This window comes from Pinus tabuliformis, chromosome 5_1 (assembly GCF_031772625.1).
Source record: "Pinus tabuliformis cultivar Carrire ecotype Pingquan chromosome 5_1, CPIR1, whole genome shotgun sequence".
Taxonomy (NCBI): domain Eukaryota; kingdom Viridiplantae; phylum Streptophyta; class Pinopsida; order Pinales; family Pinaceae; genus Pinus; species Pinus tabuliformis.
The window spans coordinates 694,374,195-694,394,390 of NC_142305.1; the positions used below are offsets into that span (position 1 = coordinate 694,374,195).

General features: G+C 43.0%; 2 protein-coding genes across 4 annotated transcripts in view; both read right to left on the bottom strand.

The window, feature by feature from the left end:
* Positions 1–20,196, bottom strand: part of LOC149166842 (phenylacetaldehyde reductase-like) — a 522,913-nt gene that overhangs the window by 10,509 nt on the left and 492,208 nt on the right. The gene's annotated exons all lie outside the window — the stretch shown is intronic.
* Positions 3,312–5,394, bottom strand: LOC149166843 (uncharacterized). Of its 2 annotated transcripts, none has more exons than XM_089431417.1 (2): positions 3,828–5,394; positions 3,312–3,704 (listed from the first exon to the last, which is right to left on the bottom strand). In XM_089431417.1, the coding sequence occupies exons 1-2, from the start codon at positions 4,359–4,361 to the stop codon at positions 3,495–3,497; spliced, it is 744 nt and encodes a 247-aa protein (XP_089287543.1). In that variant the 5' UTR covers positions 4,362–5,394; the 3' UTR covers positions 3,312–3,494. Both variants share the same exon structure in this region; 1 of them encodes a protein (XP_089287543.1).

A 20,196-nucleotide genomic window follows, 5' to 3' on the forward strand; every position in this document is an offset into this window, starting at 1 on the left:
TCAAAAAACTCGGCCTCCTGGACCCTCTACGTCAGCCTCTGTGCATTCTCTATGACGCCAAACCTCCAAACAGTCTCTGATGAAGTTGTTATGCTCGCCTTTGATGAGGAAATCATCTCTCTGACACTCTGGAACCTTTGCCCAACCTCTGGAACTGAGAACGAATTTTTTCTCCAGCAAATCGAACTACCAATCTGAAGCAACTGCGCAGTCCTCTGCACTGCGCACTGGGAATAACTCGATGCTCTTGTTGTTGCCTCTCCGGATCTGGAAAACTTCTTATGGACTCATTGTCCCTGCCCCTCACCCACTGCTTCGATCTCTAGCTCTCTGGCAGCTGACTGCAGCTACTTTGGAAATCGATCTGCCAAGGAAATAGAATTTCTGGTGATCTCAAGTATATTCTCTAAGTGATTGACTTCTTCTTATAATCCTCTGTTGGGACTCCAACGACCAAGATTAAACCTTAATCAATGGCTAGGATCATCTTGAAGTTGATCCGTGTGAGTTTCTAGATGATTCTCACCTTATCTCAATAAATATTGATTAATTAACGATATTCCTTAAGTTTAAACTTAGGAAATATTTAAAAAAAGGTTAATAATCTAATTGAGACATTTCTAGGTGCAATTTCCAGTGACGATTTCTGGGTCTTGGAGATCTCATGTATTCTAGCCTCTCCACCAAATTTCGTGGCTACAACACATCTGAAATTACAAAAACTAATAGATATAAGTGCTTCATGTCAAAATTTGGAAGCCCAAATTTCTACCACAACAATTGATTAAGTTCCTTTTATTTGTTAATTACTGAACAAATTATTTACTGCTTCCTACAACAAATTCCGAAACTAATACACTGCAGCCTTCACAAATTAAAATTATATGCGAAAACAAGTAACTAAGCAAGAAAGAAATACACAACACAATACACAGTTATTTTTGGACAAATGTCCCTGGAAAAACCCAATGTAGGAAAACTAGACCAGCAGCTGAGGGTTTGTATTATTAAGCAGTAATTTTCTGAATACAATCTCTGGACGCCTTACTGGCTATCCAGTACAGAGAATATGGCTGACAAAAGATTAGTGAGAAAACCTCACACTATCACTAGCGATCCTGACTGATCTAGTGACAGAATGGCTAGTCCCTTGTTGCCTCTGCGCAGTCACTGCATTGGCCCAATGTCACAACTCCTAGGGACTACATCACTCCCTCTGCTGATCGATTTGCATCTCTCAAACTTTGATTCTGTCCTCCCGGTCTCACACCCCGACTTCTGGCTTCAAAAATCGACCTCTCCAACAAAAATACAGATCTCCACAAGGCTTTGCGCTGCCTCTGCACCAGGCTACGCTGGCCAGCGTAGCCTCTGCGTTGCCTCTCCCAAATCTCTCTCTGCCTCCTCTGCTGAGTATTCCCGGATCAGGAGAATTCTCCAACTGGAACTATCCCTGCTCCTCACTGTAAGAAATCACTTCGAACTTCTCTCCCGCAACTGCTGCATTGCTCTCTTCAGAAATTCAATCTCTGATCTCCCACTCGATGGGTTTTCCAAATGCCCATCAAGCCTCCTCTTATAATCCTTCTGTTGAGAATCAATGACCCAGATTAGATTCTAATCAATGGATCAAACAATTTTGGCTTGATCCTCGTCTTCTTCTAGAAGTTTCACCCACAGTTAGATTAATACCCTTTAACTATTTTAATTTCCTAAGTTTAGTCTTAGGAACCCATTAAAAATAATTAATTATTTTAATAAAACTGTTTCCGGGTGGAATTTCCCAAAACGATTTCTGGATATTTTGGAATATATGTGTCCAAGCCTCCCTGCAAATTTTTAGGTTTAGAGCACATCCAATGCTACCAGAAATCAACACTCCCTCTTATCGATGAATGTGCTCTAGAAATGCAACACGCTGAAGCATCACCCTTCTCTGTAACATCTCCCTCTACGCTTTTGATGTCTAACATCTCTGCCCATCAACTACTATGCAAATGTGGCATCTACACTGCTACTAATCTTGCCACTACTAACACTACATCTGTATTGCAACTCCCTCTCAAATTTTGCACTCGTGCTGCTACTAGCACTGCCACTGCCAACACTGCATCTGCACTGCAACCTTCTCCAATTGTTGTTGCTGCTGCATCTGCACTGCAACCTTCTCCAACTGCTGTTGCTGCTGCATCAGCAATGGAAAAGCATCCAAAATTATTGAACAGGTGTTCAACATGATGCATCTGTTGCTGGAGTTCTAACTGCTACTAGTCTCTACGCTAACCCTCTAAATCCTCTGCATTGTTGCTAACTCTGCTCTGTGCCAACTGCACTGCTGCCAACTCTAGCTCTGTGCTGCTCAGTCTCTAGCACTCCTAGGCACTGCAACTATCACTCCGACACCCCTCTGCACCAACTGACACTAGTCCATCCTGCTACTTCTGATCTTGGCTCCCGTGGAAAGGTATTGATCCAAGAGGTGGACTCCGCAAGGATCTTGCCCAACTACAGTTCTTTCAAACTACAGTTCTATATCACCCCACCTCTGGGCAATCATGGAAAACTCCTCGTCCGCGATCTGTGCGGCTGTAGCCTTCGGATCATGCTTCTCATCTTTGTCCTCCTTCTTAAGAGGACATTGTGTAGCATAGTGACCAAGTTCACCACACCGGAAGCACTTGATCTTTGAGATGTCCTTCTTCTTCCGTTGCTTAGGTTGTATTCTCATCCTCCTCCTTGGGCTTCGTCAAACTACTGCTGCTGCCATCAAGTTTACACTTGACCAAGTCTCTCCTCATCTCTTCTTGCTAAAGAGCGACCCACATCCCTTCCCAATCTAGCAATCTCTCTCTACCCAGGATACTCTGGACAAACACTTGCCATTCTTCTAAGACTGAATTTAGGGCCAGCCTCACTATCTTGGTAGGTTGAGGTGTTGACCAATGTTGCACGAAGCGGGAACGAAGCGGAAGCGTTTTTTGGAAGCGGGGACGCCGAAGCGTCATTTTCCAAAAATCTAGGAAGCGAAGCGTCCGCGGAAGCGTCTGCTATATATATATATATTTTTTATATTTTTTTGCATTTATACTCAAAACAAACATCCCAAATACCAAATTAATTGTAGAAGACATGAAAACATGCATATTTTTGCATAAATCAAGATAGATATCGCATCCATGATTCCATTGTAGTTACTAGTATGTACAACAATCATCTATATTCTAGCTATTACAAACATACATCAAATTTTTAAGCATATTATAAAACATAAAACATTTAAGCATATTATAAAACATAAAACATAGAGCATATTATGATTTATCTAGCAAGTGAGCAACTGTCAACATTTGTCATGTCCAAAATTCAAATAATAATGTTTACAAAATATGTCACTTGGTCACCGCCAAGCCAAAAAGGTTCAAAATTCAAATTCACAAGTCTACAAGTCTAATGAGTAATCTATGACAAAAAGTAGTAGATTGTGAATATATCTACTAATCTCTCCTCCTTCCACCACGAATAGAACGTGGTGGCGGGCCTCCACGTGGTGGCAATGAAGAAGATGGTGCCTGTGGAAGTCGTGGCACTGAAACTGATGAAGAAGAACCCCCTGCTGTTGGTGTTGAACCATGGAACCTAGGAACCAAGGGACTAGATGGGGGTGGGGGTGGGGGTGGTGGCATATCAACACGGTCATCATCATCCTAGAATCGCTCAAAAAATTCATGCAAAAAAAAAAACACTAGTTAACAAAAAAATTAAAAAACATGAATTAGAGAAATGCTTTATAAGGGAAAATTGGAAAATTCATACCACAATGGACATACCTGGATAAGAGCATCCTCTAATTGCTCTAGTCGCAACACTCCATCCTCCAAATTGGGCTCCTCTGGATTCTTGTCCCAAATCAACAAGTCTTTATTAGACTTTGCATCTTCACAGTAATGGGACAACAATCGCAAGTTGTAATGAACATAAACCAAGCTCTCTGCCCGGTCTAAACTCAACCTGTTCCTTTTAACATTGTGGATGAAAGAATAAGAGCTCCAACACCTCTCTGCAGAAGAAGTGTTTACCACCTGTGATAGCACCCGCAATGCCAAACTCTGTAGAAGTGGAGTACCCTCTCCATGCATGTTCCACCACTCAAGAGCAGAAAAAGTCTCTCGATCTTTAATTGCATGCATGCTCCCAAATGGACCAGTGTTGAGCGTATAGTTGCTCACCTGTCTCCGTACCAATGCAGCCTCCTCCTCATCAGGGATTAATTTACTCAATGCAGCCATATATTTTTGGTGAACCTCTTGATCTTGGTGTGGTTTTCTCCTGCTTCCCCCCCAGGTGCTGGTGTTGAAAGCCATGATGGATGATAGTATTTAGGTGTCAAAACATATGCTAATGCATGCAATGGAATATTTAGCATTTCCCATCGGTTTTGCACCTCTACACGAATATAATTGTACAAGGTGATATCTCTAGGCTCAACAATGTCTTTAATCTGCCCCAACATGCTATCCATTTGCTCATACACCTCCCCAATTACTGGTCGATCTGAATCTGCAAACTTGATCATGTAATAAATTGGTTTGGTGAATTGCAAAACATATTTAACCTGTCCCAAAAGTAACTGTCAAGAACAGTGTCCTTGACTGCATTAGCACCATCTATGTCAGTGTTAATTTCATCCCATGTTTCAGCACACACCAGATTAGTTAAAGCTTGTCTCACCTTCACTAGCCGCCTAAAGGTGAGGTAATAACTAGCAAATCTTGTCTTTGCAATTTTAAGCAATTGCAACTTGGAGTAAGTGCCATAGAAGTAGTTTACCCTTGTATGCCCTGTGATGAATTTAATGAGCTGCTTCCCTCTCCTGTAAACCTCAGCAATCCACCCACATTCTTTGTGTTTCACAATATCATGCATCAAAAGGTTCAATGTGTGAACCAGGCACCCAGACCAAAAGATGTGTGGATGAGTACGCTCAATAATTTTTCCTGCTGCCTTACAATTTGCTGCATTATCTGTGATCACTTGAACCACATTATTCGGACCAACATCTTTGATTGATTTCAATAGGAGATCTGCAATGTTTTGTGCAGATGCAATGATGGAGGAGGAGTCATGACATGCAATAAATACTGCACCACTAGAAGAAACACCAAGAACATTTATCAAATGTTGGTTTCTAATATTTGTCCACCCATCTGATACAATGGATACCCCAGAATCTACCCACTCATTTGTAAAACGTGTCAAAGCTCTTTGAACCTTAGCTTTTTCTCTTTCTAATAACACTGTTCTAGCTTTCTCATAGTTGGGGGCCTTGTATCCTTTTGGGGCTTCATTGATGGCCTTTACCATTTCATGCCAATAGGGAGAGCGAAGCACATTGAATGGTACACCGCAAGCACAAAGAAAACGGACTATCTTTCCATCCACTCATCCCTCCCAGCAACATTAAGGAAATCCCCTATTGTTCTTCTACCTCCAGAGCTTGCAGAAGTACCATGAGGAGATGAGCAACTACCAAATTTAGAGGTTGCACTTGATTCAGAATGAGTTTTTTGTTTCTTGTTTTTTTGTTGTGCAGCCATCTCTATTTGGATGTATTTTCTTCTTTCTTCAGTTGAAATGTTTGGGCAAATTTGTACCCCCACAGAACCCTTTTTTTCATCACTGTCTAGCACCCCACAAAGATGCCTCCTGAGACGGGTATATGAACCACAATATGGTTTTCCTCCATGACAACCATGAGGGCACACAAATTTGTAAGATCCACCACCCTTTCCCCCATCAAGTTTGGTCACATAGTTCCACAAGGGTGTTGATGTAGCTTTCCCATCTTGTGTTTCAGTGTCCCCTTCAAGTTCATCCCCTTCCTCTTCAAACCCTTCCTCCTCATCATACATTGGGTCACTACTATTAGGACCATCACCAATGTCCTCTTCTGTTTCTTCCCTTCTATTCCTCACCCTTGCCATCATTAAAACCAAGAGTGGAATGATACATAGAAGCCAAAAGAACACCATCTTGGAATATGGATATAGGTGGTGGACAACGGCAACCTGTAAATAAAGGAGCAAGTAGAAACAATGGGAAAGAGTAGGAGAGGGAGGAGAAAAATACAAAAAAAAATTCAAAAAAACAAGGGAGTTTGGGGTTTGAACTTACCTCTTTAGCTCTTGTAGATGAAGTCCTCCAAGCTCTTGCTCCAAGCTCCTCCTCCTTCTCCTAGCTCCTCCTTCTTCACTCCTCCAAGCTCTCCTCTCTTCTCCTCTCCTTTCCTCTCTTCTCTTCTCCTCTCCTCTCTTCTCTTCTCCAACTCTTATAAACTCAAAGTGAGAAAATGAGGAATGAATGGGGGCTTTATTCTTTTCATTCCTCACCTTAACCTCACTCTAACCTCACCCTAACCCACCCCCTTAAGTTGAGTGAACATAACTTAAAAAAAAATTAAAAAAAAATTGTTTTTCTCCCTTGGGCACGCCCCTTTCCGCCGAAGCGTACGGAAGCGTGCGTGAAGCGCACGCTTCCTGCTCCGAAGCGCCACGCTTCGGCGGCCCGAAGCGCCGTACGAAGTGCGCTTCGGAGCCGGTGCTTCGGAAATTCCAGGAAGCGCAAAAATTTTTCCGAATCGCGCTTCCAAAATTCCGAAGCGCGCTTCGTACGGCGCTTCCTAGGCGCTTCCGTACGGGGCGCGCTTCGGAGCTTCGATCCGGGGGGGGGCGCTTCGTGCAACACTGGTGTTGACCCCATAACTACCAACTCATCTCGAGTTTCCTAAAGCTTTGCAAGGAACGGATCAATGCATTCCCCCTTCTGTATTCGCGTGGATCTCATCTTCAGCTTCAAGTACATCTTTCGCTGCTCGGAAGATCCTTTGTATAGCGTGTCTAAAGCTTCCCACATCTTCCGAGCAGTGTCCTTCCCGACAATGTGGCACACTACATGATCCCTCACTCCATCGAGGATCAACCTCTTGGCCTTCGTCATCTCGGCCTTGTAATTCTCGGGCGGATTTGGATCCATGGGTACAACTACCACACTGTCAACATAGGTTTTGAGATCGTGCTTATCCAGAAGGCAAGAGATCCTTGTCTTCGAGATCACATGTTGGATGCACCCTCCAACCGATCCTGATCTTGCAAACCATTAGCTGCCATCTTTGCCAACGAAATGTCGAACTGCCTCCTCTCTCCTTTGCCTTGCTGTTGGGCTGGCCTACGCACTTCTTGCAGGAGTTAGTAGATTTGTTGTTCCTTGCTGTTGCTCAGCACATGAGAATTCAGACTTCTTGGTTGGAATTCCTCTGAGGAAGAATTCCCTCAATAGTGTCTCTCTTATTCCTTCTGACGTTTTTCTGCCCCAGCAACTGCTGCAGAAAATTGTGTCACACCAGAAACCTCCTCTTCGCTGAAGCTTCTGCGCTTCTCTCTGACACTCGCAAAATTCGATCTGGAAGTCTTATCTCTCTGTCGACTCACTCAGAGAGAGACCTTCCTCGAAAATTTTTCCCTCCATGCCTTAACTGCGCAATCTCTCTAGGGATTCGATTTTTTGCCTATGCAGCACTTCGACCCTCCGCTTCAGCGTTGGGTTCTTCCGACTTTGCTCTCTTGCTTCACCTGTAGCTCTGATACCATGTGAAAATTTGGAAGCCCAAATTTCTATTGCAACAACTGATTAAGTTCCTTCTATTTGTTAATTACTGAACAAATTATTTACTGCTTCCTACAACAAATACCGATACACTGCAGCCTTCACCAATTAAAATTATATGCAGAAACAAGTAACTGAGCAAGAAAGAAATACACAACATAGTACACAATTATTTTTGGACAAATATCCCTGGAAAAACCTAATGCGGGAAAATTGGTGAAGCGCCTAAGGGTTTGTATTATTAAGTAGTAGTTTTCTGAATACAATCTCTGGATGCCTTACTGGCTATCCAATATAGAAAATATGACTGACAAAAGATTAGTGAGAAATACCTCACACTATCACTGGCAATCCTGACTGATCCAGCCACAGAATGGCTAGTCCCTTGTTGCCTTTGCGCAATCATTGTGTAGGCCCAACGTCATAGCTCCTAGGGACTGTGTCACTCCCTCTGCTGATCGATTTGCCTCTCGGAGACTTCGATTCTGTCCTCCTGGTCTCACACCTCAGCTTTCGGCTTCAGAAATCGATCTCTCCAACAAAAATACAAATCTCCACAAGGTTTCGCGCTACCTCTGTGTCAGCCTACGCTGGCCAGCTTAGCCTCTGTGTTGCCTCTCCCGGATCTCTCTCTGCCTCCTTTGCTGAGTATTCCCGGATCAGGAGAAATCTGCAAGAAATCACTTCGAACTTCTCTCTAGCAATTGTTGTGCTGCTCTCCTCGGAAATTCAATCTCTGATCTCCCACTCGATGTGTTTTCGAAATGCCCATTAAGCCTCCTCTTATAATCCCTCTGTTGAGAACCAATGACCCAGATTAGATTCTAATCAATGACTCGATCTTTTGGCTTGATCCTCGTCTTCTTCTAGAAATTTCACCCACAGTTAGATTAATACCCTTTAATTAGTTTAAATTCCCAAGTTTAGAGTTAGGCACCCATAAAAAATAATTAATTATTTTAATAAAACTGTTTTTAGGTGGAATTTCCCAAAACGATTTCTGGGTACTGTGGAATACATGTGTCCAAGCCTCCTTGCAAATTTTGAGGCTTAGAGCACATCCAATGCTACCAAAAATCAACACTCCCTCTTAGCGAGGAATGTGCTCTAGTAATGCAACCTACTGAAGCATCACCCTTCTCTGTAACATCTCCCTCTATGTTGCTGATGTATGACATCTCTGCCCATTAACTATTGTGCAAATGTTGCATATATACTGTTGCTAACTCTACAACTGCCAACACTGCATATGTACTACAACTCCCTCTCAAATTTTGCATCTGCGCCGCTGATGGCATTGCCACTGCCAACACTGCATCTGCATTGCAACCTTCTCCAATTGCTGCTACTACTTGTTAAAATTGGCAACCAGGGCAAAACTTCATGTGGGTCATCTTATTCATGGCTAATAATATTTTTATTAGATTCCTCTCGTCGAGAGGTGTAGAATTGATATAAAGATCATCCAATTCCTATAAGTATTCATGGAGATATGAATTTATTTTGATTATGGAATTATTATTAAGCCGACCTACAACTCATGTAGGCTCAAAAGCCCAACAGTCGCATCTATTCACCCACCAACGTTGTGTATAAACATAAGAGGACTTTTCCTCATTTGGACTCACTCATCTCATCACATCTCTCTCTCTCTACTGCGCAGATATGAGTCTCTTCTCTACTGCGCTGAAATGGGTCTCTCTCTCTCACACATGTGAAGCCGGAAACTACTGAAACTGAAGCTGCAACTGCAGAAGTAAAGATTGACTTGCGTGGCCTAGAAGATCTCCTCTTTGGAACTGCGCTGTAGGTTCATCTGAACCTCCTTTGAAAGCCGCAACTTTTGGTGGTGGAATGAAGTCAATCCGACGAACGGTTTGCAAGATATCGACTGCCCTAGTTTGAAGCCGGAAACTGCTGAAACTGAAGCTGCAACTGCAGAAGTAAAGATTGACTTGCGTGGCCTAGAAGATCTCCTCATCTGAATTGCGTTGTAGGTTCATCTGAACCTCCTCTGGAAGCCGAAACTTTTGGTGGTGGAATGAAGTCAATCCGACGGACGGTTTGCAAGATATCGACTGCCCTAGTTTGAAGCCGGAAACCACTGAAACTGAAGCTGCAACTGCAGAAGTAAAGATTGACTTGCGTGGCCTAGAAGATCTCCTCTTTGGAACTGCGCTGTAGGTTCATCTGAACCTCCTTTGAAAGCCGCAACTTTTGGTGGTGGAATGAAGTCAATCCGACGAACGGTTTGCAAGATATCGACTGCTCTAGTTTGAAGCCGGAAACTGCTGAAACTGAAGCTGCAACTGCAGAAGTAAAGATTGACTTGCGTGGCCTATAAGATCTCCTCATCTGAACTGCGCTGTAGGTTCATCTGAACCTCCTCTGGAAGCTGAAACTTTTGGTGGTGGAATGAAGTCAATCCGACGGTCGGTTTGTGAGATATGGTCTACCCTAGTTTGATAATGAAGCCGCTAATGCTGATGCTGCTGATCTAGGGTTTGTTACTGCTGATATGAATCAGATTTATTGTACTATTTCTCTCTGCTGAATTATTGAAGATAAAAGAAAATTTGATCAAAGGGTTTCCCCACACATTGTGGGGTTTGTCCCTGGCTAGCCGCCACATCTTGTGTCTCTTGTCTTGGCTTGTTTTCTGTCGATCGTTTAATGTTCTATCTGCACTTTACTTTATGTACATGTGATTGCTAATCAGTGGAATATAATAAGAAAAAGAAGTAAACTGTTATAAGCATAGAACATACCATAACTTAACATGGTATCAGAGCTGAGGTGAAGACAAAGCCCGAGTAAGAGCAAGAGCAATCATTGAAGAGAAGATTGGCAAGGCTATCCTAAAAGAACTATGGGGTCCTCAACACTCTTTCCTGCCGAAGACAAGCTCCGTGAGAAAGCTGACTATCACGGATGGAAGATGTCTATCGATCTAATCCTTGAAGATCAAGGAGTGCTGGACCATGTAAGTGGCAATATTGTTGAGCCTTCATCAAATGCATCTGCTGCTGCCTGGAACAAATGGAAAAATGGAGAAGTCAAAACAAAGAAGATCATCCGAGACTCTATCGACAAGCGCTTGGTGGCCTATATCTCCGATTTAGACACCTCCAAGGAAATCTACGACAGACTGGTGAGTTTATTTAAAGTTATGATGCAAATCAAGTTTTGTTTCTTAGAAATAAGTTGAGGGGAATCAAGAAGGGTAAAGATGAAAGTATGCAAGCATACTTCTTAAGAATCACCGAGATCAAGAACGATCTCCTATCTATTGGGGAAACCATTACTGACATAGAAATGGCACTCACAACTCTCGGAGGATTACCAACTGAATGGTATGTGTTCAGGACTACTCTTTTGAACTATAATGTAATTCCTGGTTTCGAGGAATTAATGGCTAGTTGCATTCAAGAAGAAACAAGGGAAGAAGTGCAAGAAATACCCATGCCTAAAGGTCCTCCTGCTGCCTTTTCTTCTCATGCAAAGAAAAGAAATAATTCCGGGACTAAATCAAAAGGAAAGGCTGGACCTAAGGCTAGAAGAAAATGACGATGTTACATTTGCGATAAAGCAAGTCACTATGTATGAGATCATGAGCATCATGAATGAGATCATGGACATAAATGGCAACATGAGATCATGCACATATAGGATAGCATGATGATGATGCACACTAGTTTGAGCAGCATTATGATGGATAAAATCATGGACATGGGCAGCATGATGATAATCATGATTAGAGAAGCATGGTACAGTATGCAGTGGTGCAACTCGAAATCCCTCTGATGGCAATCAAAGGAATGACAAATTCAACAGCAAAGGTAAGAGGAGAGCTGGGAATCAAGGAAGAGGACAAGCATTCAAGAAGGCTAGAAATTCTAGGATGTATTAAATGCACCTGACCTCAAAAAGAACCTGGTATCCATCTCGGCAATGGAAGACAGAGGCTACAAGGTAACCTTCAGCAATGGCAAGGTATGTATATGGAAAAATAATGTTAAAGATGCCTTTACTCTTGGGTTTAGTGTTGATTCATTATATCAGGTCGATGGAAGTCCGCTAGGTGTCATGTCTTGTGACACATCGCTTCAGTCCGAACTTTGGCATCGGAGGTTTGCCCACCTTCATTACAAAGCTCTACCCGATGTAAGACAGATGGTAACAGGGATGCCTGAATTCCAAGTAGAGAAAGAAGGTGTATGTCCGGGATGTGTCGAAGGAAAGCTCAAAAGGGGACCATTCCCTTCAAGTCAAAGCAAGACCTCCGATATATTACAACTAGTTCACTCAGACATATCAGAGGCTGGCATCAAGAGGGAGACTACTACACCATATACTCCTGAACAAAATGGTGTGGCAGAAAGGAAGAACCGCACAATTATGGAAGCTGTCCGGGCCATGCTACATGATCAAAGTCTTCCTAAGTTTCTATGGGCTGAAGCTGCAAACACTGCCGTATATGTACAAAATCGATGCTCTCATCAAGCATTGGGTTCCAAGACTCCTAAAGAAAAATTCACCGGTAAGAAACCTGATGTTTCTCATTTTAAAATTTTTGGAAGCCATGTATACTTTCATGTGCCGAAAGAGAAAAGAAATAAATTGGGAGCATCTGGAAAGAAGGGAATTTTCGTGGGCTATGGTGAAAATACTAAAGGCTATAGAATCTATGTAGCCAGTCAAAGGGAAGTCATAATTAGTCATGATGTCACCTTTGACGAAGATATGGCTCTCAGCAAGGTGATCAATCTTCCGACTTTGAGGAGCTCTCAAGAAGCCGACACCAGGGAACCGAAAGAAAAGGATGATGAATCAATGCCTGATGTAGAAGAACCCATGGATCCAATTGATCCTCATCCATATGAACCTTCCTCTTCTAGGAAGAGGCCTTCATGGCTTAAGGGGTTACTTGATGATGCTGAAGGACATGCTGCACCCTGAGGAACCTTTCGTGAAAGTAAGAAACCTAATAGGTATCAAGGATACTTGACCATCATGAGCACGATCGTACAAAATGAGCCTTCGTCATTCTCAGATGCCGTCAAGCATCAAGTATGGAAGGATGCTATGACCGAAGAATATGAGTCTATCATAAAGAATGATGTTTGGGAAGTAGTTCCCAGACCCCAGGACAAGACTGTTGTTACTTCCAAATGGCTTTACAAGATAAAGCATGCAGCAGATGGAAGCACGGAAAAGTATAAGGCTCATTTTGTTGCTCGAGGTTTCTCCCAAAAGGAAGGTATAGACTATGATGAAATATTTGCACCTGTTGCCAGATATACGACCATCCACTCGATCATAGCCCTTGCCGCTTCACAAGGATGGAACCTACATCAGATGGATGTCAAGACTGCGTTCTTGCATGGCTCGATCAAAGAAGAGGTCTACGTGGAGCAACCCGAAGGATTTGAGATTTATGATCGAAAATCTCATGTATGCAGGTTGAAGAAAGCTCTCTATGGGCTGAAGCAAGCACCCTGAGCATGGTATGAGAGGATCGATAGCTACTTGATGAAGCTGGGATTCACTAGGAGTGAAGCCGATCCTAACCTTTACTTTAAGGTTGAAGATGACAAGCCTCTCATACTGGTGTTGTATGTGGATGACCTATTTCTAACAGGTGCAAACCCTCTCATTCACAAATGTAAGAGGGAGATGGCTTCTGAATTTGAAATGAAGGACCAAGGAATTGAAGTGTGGCAGAAGCCAAGGGAAATTTTCCTATCTCAAGGAAAATATGTGGTAAATATATTGGAAAGATTCGGTATGATGGACTGCAAGCCTGTGACTACCTCGAGGATCTTAACTTTTAGAAGTTATATGGTAGTGATGTCGGACCAGATTTGGGAAATGCCTCTGAGTTTCAAAAACTCATTCGCATTGATGTTCTTGGTGAACCTCTGTCCGAACATATGTTTTGCAGTTAGCATTGTGAGCTCATATTTGGTTGAGCCTCACTGGATTGATGCCAGGAATCTTTTGAGATGCCTTCAGGACACAATCTCTCATGGATTAAGATACACTGTCGGACATGCGAGACTACTTGGATATACTGATGTTGATTGGGCAGGCAGTGTGGTGGACCGTAAGAGCACTTTCGGGTACTGTTTCACCTTGGGATCTGCTTCGATATCCTGGATGAGCAGGAAGCAGAAGTCGGTGGCTTTGAGCACCGCCGAAGCAGGATATATTGTTGCTAGCATAACCTCGTGTGAGGCAGTCTGGTTGCGAAAGCTCTTCAGTGAGCTGTTTGGATTTACATTGGATACCACTGTGATTCTCTGTAACAACCAGAGGTGGGATTCGATTATTGAGGAATCTCGTATTCGTCAATTGCTCCAGCAGATAGACATCATCTGGGATATGGTACGTCGATGAGCAAGGAAGCTCCATCACATTAAGATGATGTACAGGTTGATACACCTTGTCAAAGCCCCGAGGAAAGATCTAATCTGTGATTTTCCCAAACGACTTGGAGTCGGCAAGAAACCTTTGTACAAGGGTCTTGCATGTTGCATACATTGAGCTCTGGGAGCTCTGAGGGCTTGCGGTTCCTACTGGAGCAACATATGACCACAGGGTGACTCACCCTCCCCTGGTGGTGCACACTGGAACAAGATGATTCGCTCTCTTGTGGGACAAGATGATTCGCTCTCTTGTGGAACAGGATGATTCGCTCTCTTGTGTAGCAGGATGATTAGTTCTCCCGTGAGGCCTGGATTGATGTGTTCTCCATGGCAGCCTGGATTGATGTGTTCTCCATGGCAGCCTGGATTGATGTGTTCTCCACAGCGATTGTAGCAGGATTGATGTGTTCTCCTGTGAGGCCTGGATTGATGTGTTCTCCATGGCAATTGTAGCAGGATTGATGTGTTCTCCTGTGAGGACAGGATTGATTAGTTCTCCTGTCGAGGCATCCTACCCATGCAGTCTGGGACTCATGGGAAGTACCTCTCATCTGATCAATGAGCAGGGAAATGAAGTTAGGGACCATAGTAGTACCGATGGACGCATCGTTGTAACTACCGTACTCCCTACGCTAGGATGACCTCCATTGATCTGGGATCAATGATATTGGTCTGGGATCAGTGGTAGGAGTTGTACCATACTATGATGCTAACTTCGGGTCGGTTGAGACTGGTCTGGGATCAGTGGTACATACTCTGAGACTAACTTTGAGTCAGTGGATGATGATATTGGTCTGGGACCATTGGAGTTGTACTCACTATGACGCTGACTTTAGGTTGGTTGAGACTGGTCTGGGACCAGTGGTACATACTCTGAGACTGACTTTGAGTCAGTATGATACATCCTCGATCATTTCTTCTTCTTCATAATTCGGACAAAAGCAGAGTAGAACAGAACAATGCAAGAGTAGAGCAGAACAGAACAATGCAAGAGTAGAGCAGAACAGAACAAAACAGTACAGATCAGTGCAGGGCAGAACAAGACAAAGTAGAACAGGCAAAATAGAGCAGAGCAAGGCAAGGGTCAGGCTGTACAAGGCAGTGCATTTGATGGATGAATAGTAACGACCGATAGACAGATTGCAGATAAAGTTCTCCATGGTTGAGAGGGAGTGTTAAAATTGGCAACCAGGGCAAAACTTCATGTGGGTCATCTTATTCATGGCTAATAATATTTTTATTAGATTCCTCTCATCGAGAGGTGTAGGATTGATATAAAGATCATCCAATTCCGATAAGTATTCATGGAGATATGAATTTATTTTGATTATGGAATTATTATTAAGCCGACCTACAACTCATGTAGGCTCAGAAGCCCAACAGTCGCATCTATTCACCCACCAACGTTGCCTATAAATATAAGAGGACTTTTCCTCATTTGGACTCACTCATCTCATCACATCTCTCTCTCTCTACTGCGCAGATATGAGTCTCTTCTCTACTGCGTTGAAATGGGTCTCTCTCTCTCACACATGTGAAGCCAGAAACTACTGAAACTGAAGCTGCAACTGTAGAAGTAAAGATTGACTTGCATGGCCTAGAAGATCTCCTCTTTGGAACTGCGCTGTAGGTTCATCTGAACCTCCTTTGAAAGCCGCAACTTTTGGTGGTGGAATGAAGTCAATCCTACGAACGGTTTGCAAGATATCGACTGCCCTAGTTTGAAGCCGGAAACTGCTAAAACTGAAGCTGCAACTGCAGAAGTAAAGATTGACTTGCGTGGCCTAGAAGATCTCCTCATCTGAACTGCGCTGTAGGTTCATCTGAACCTCCTTTGGAAGCCGAAACTTTTGGTGGTGGAATGAAGTCAATCTGACGGACGGTTTGCAAGATATCGACTGCCCTAGTTTGAAGCCGGAAACTACTGAAACTGAAGCTGCAACTGCAGAAGTAAAGATTGACTTGCGTGGCCTAGAAGATCTCCTCTTTGGAACTGCGCTGTAGGTTCATCTGAACCTCTTTTGAAAGCCGCAACTTTTGGTGGTGGAATGAAGTCAATCCGACGAACGGTTTGCAAGATATCGACTGCCCTAGTTTGAAGCCGGAAACTGTTGAAACTGAAGCTGCAACTGTAGAAGTAAAGATTGACTTGCGTGGCCTAGAAGATCTCCTCATCTGAACTGCGCTATAGGTTCATCTGAACCTCCTCTGGAAGCCGAAACTTTTGGTGGTGGAATGAAGTCAATGCGACGGTCGGTTTGTGAGATATGGTCTGCCCTAGTTTGATAATGAAGCCGCTAATGCTGATGCTGCTGATCTAGGGTTTGCTACTGCTGATATGAATCAGATTTATTGTACTATTTCTCTCTGCCGAATTATTGAAGATAAAAGAAGATTTGATCAAAGGGTTTCCCCACACATTGTGGGGTTTGTCCCTGGCTAACCGCCACATCTTGTGTCTCTTGTCTTGACTTGTTTTTTGTCGATCGTTTAATGTTCTATCTGCACTTTACTTTATGTACATGTTATTGCTAATCGGTGGAATATAATAAGAAAAAGAAGTAAACTGTTATAAGCATAGAACATACCATAACTTAACACTACTACATCAGCAACAGAAAAGCATCCAAAATTATTGAATAGGGGTTCAACATGATGCATTTGTTGCTGGAGTTTTGGCTGCTACTAGTCTCTGCTCTGATCCTCTGAAGCCTCTGCGCTGCTGTTTACTCTACTCTGTGCTAACTGCACTGCCGCCAACTCTAGATCTGTGTTGCTCAGTCTCTGGCGCTCCTAGCCACTGCAACTGTCACTCCGGCACCCCTCTACACCAACTGACACTAGTCCATCCTGCTACTTCTGATATGGGCTCCCATAGCAAGGTACTAATCCAAGAGGTGGACTCCTCAAGGATCTTGCCCAACTACAGTTCTTTCGAACTACAATTCTATATCACCCCACCTCTGGGAAATCATGGCAAACTCCTCCTCCTCGATCTGTGCGGATGCAGCCTTCGGATCATGCTTCTCGTCTTTGTCCTTCTTCTTAAGAGGACACTGTGTAGCGTAGTGACCAAGTTCACCACATCGGAAGCACTTGATCTTCGAGATGTCCTTCTTCTTCTTCTACTGCTCCTGCTGCCCCTTAGATGCGAGGGTTGCATGCTCATCCTCCTCCTTGGGCTTCATCCCACTGCTGTTGCTACCATCAAGTTTACACTTGACCGAGTCTCTCCTCATCTCTTCTTGCAGAAGAGCAGCCCACATCCATTCTCAATCTAGCAATCTCTCCCTGCCCAGGATACTCTAGACAAACACTTGCCATTCTTTTGAGACTGAATTTAGGGCCAACCTCACCATCTCGACAGGCTGAGGTGTTGACCCCACAACTGCCAACTTGTCTCGGGTTTCTTGAAGCTTTGCAAGGAATGGATCAATGAGTTCCCCCTTTTGCATCTGTGTGGATCTCATCTTCTGCTCCAAGTACATCTTCCGCTGCTCGGAAGATCCTTCGTATAGCATGGCCAAAGCTTCCCACATCTGCTGAGCAGTATCCTTGCTGGCAATGTGACACACTACAAGATCCCTCACTCCGTCAAGGATCAACCTATTGGCCTTCGCCATCTCGGCCTTGTACTTCTTGAGCAAATCTGGATCCGTGGGTGCAACTACCACACTGTCGACATACGTTTTGAGATCATGCTCATCCAGAAGACATGAGATCCTTGCCTTCTAGATGACATAGTTGGATGCACCCTCCAACTGATCCTGATCTCGCAACCCCTTAGTTGCCATCTCTGCCAACGAAATGTTGAACTGCCTCCTCTCTCCTCTACGTTGTTTTTGGGCTAGCCTACGCACTCCCGCTGCAGTTAGTAGATCTGTTGCTCCCTGTTGTTGCTCAACAAATGAGAATTCAGACTTCTTGGCTAGAAGTCCTCTGAGGAAGAATTCCCTCAACAGTGTCTCTCTTCTTCCTTCTGATGTTTTTCTAACCCAGCAACTGCTGCATAAAACTACATCACACCAGAAACATACTCTTTGTTGAAGCTTCTGTGCTACTCCCTCTGACACTAGAAAACTTTGATTTGGAAGCCTTACCTCTCTATCGACTCACTCAGAGAGAGACCTTCCTCGAAATTTTTTCCCTCCTGGCTGGACTATGCAATCCCTTTGGGGATTCGATTTTCTACCTATGCAACACTTCAGCCCTCCTTCTTTTCAGCGTTGGGTTCTTCTGGCTCTACTCTTTTGCTTCACCTGCAGCTCCGATACCATGTGAACATTTGGTAGCACAAATTTCTACTGCAACAACTGATTAAGTTCCTTCTATTTTTTAATTACTAAACAAATTATTCACTGCTTGCTACAACAAATATCGAAACTAATACACTGCAGCCTTCACCAATTAAAATTATATGTGGAAACAAGTAACTGAGCAAGAAAGAAATACACAACACATTACACAATTATTTTTGGACAAATGTCCCCGGGAAAACCCAATGCAGGAAAATCGATGTAGTAGCTGAGGGTTTGTATTATTAAGCAGTAGTTTTCTGAATACAATTTCTAGATGCCTTACTGGCTATCCAATACGGAGAATATGACTGACAAAAGATTAGTGAGAAATACCTCACACTATCACTAGTGATCCTGACTAATCCTGCCACAGAATGGCTAGTCCCTTGTTGTGTCTGTGCAATCACTGCGTAGGCCTAGGGTCATAGTTCCTAGGGACTTCGTCACTCCCTCTGCTGATCGATTTGCCTCTCTGAGACTTTGATTCTGTCCTACTAGTCTCACACCCCGGCTTTCGGCTTCAGAAATTGATCTGTCCAACAAAAATACGGATCTCCACAAGGCTCTGCATCAGCCTACGCTGGCCAACGTAGCCTCTGTGCTACCTCTCCCAGATCTCTCTCTGCCTCCTCTGGTGAGGATTCCCGGAACATGAGAAATCTCCAACTAGAACTATCCCCGCCCCTCACTGCAAGAAATCACTTCGAACTTCTCTCCTGCAACTGTTGCACTGCTCTCTTTAGAAATTCGATCTTTGATCTCCCACTTTATGTGTTTTCCAAATGCCCGTCAAGCCTCCTCTTATAATCCTTCAGTTGAGAACCAACGACCCAGATTAGATTCTAATCAATGGCTCAGATCATTTTGGCTTGATTCTCGTCTTCTTCTAGAAGTTTCACCCACAGTTAGATTAATACCCTTTAATTATTTTAATTTCCGAAGTTTAGACTTAGGCACCCATTAAAAATAATTAATTATTTAATTAGAACTGTTTCCGAGTGAATTTCTCAAAACAATTTCTGGGTTTGTAGAATAGATGTGTCCAAGTCTCCCTCAAATTTTGAGACTTAGAGCACATCCGATGATATCAGAAATCAACACTTCAGAGGTATGATCATAAGCTTACAACGACATAAAGAGTTTGATAGTCAATACTTTCCATTTAAGTTGACTTGCTTATCACTATTTGGCACCTTTTCATCATTTTCTAGGGACTGATATGTTAATTGGATGGTCTGATATATTGATCAAAGAGGTATGATATATTACTTACAAATCTGATATGTAACCTACAACAGTGGTACAGATACATAGCATAAGTTGTTTACAGTCATCTTTTCTCATTGGCATGTCATTTGCATCAATATTCTTTACATATGCATCTCGATTGGCATCCTTTGCACCTAGTTGCATTTTAGTGCTCATTCCTCTCTTTTAGCAATCTCATCAATATAACTTGACAAGTGCTCTAAAAGGTAAATAGTAGATCAATGTTAGTTTTGTTCCTGGAGTGCTCCCATTTTGCTCTAAATACTAATTGCAAATTTGATATGGTGACAATTGTTCATATGGTGAAAACTGTGGAAGTTGCATACCTTTGTTATCATCAAATATCTCAAGGGATATACTTCAATTGTCATTGAAAAAGTTGGTTATTGATTAGTTGCAGGTTGTTACATTGTTGAATGGAATAAGTATTCTTGTGGCTTTACTTAAATAATAAGATCATTTTCACAAAGTAATGAACATATCTAATCTTGCAATTAACTCACTCCTAAAGCACTTGTCTCGTCATCAGATTGTGATAAGGG

Excerpts from the sequence above, each read along its gene's own strand:
- LOC149166843 (XM_089431417.1), bottom strand. The coding sequence starts at position 4,361 with ATGGCTTTCAACACCAGCACCTGGGGGGGAAGCAGGAGAAAACCACAC. Across the intron at positions 3,705-3,827 it reads TAGAGGATGCTCTTATCCAG|GATGATGATGACCGTGTTGA; the intron begins GTATGTCCATTG and ends GAGCGATTCTAG.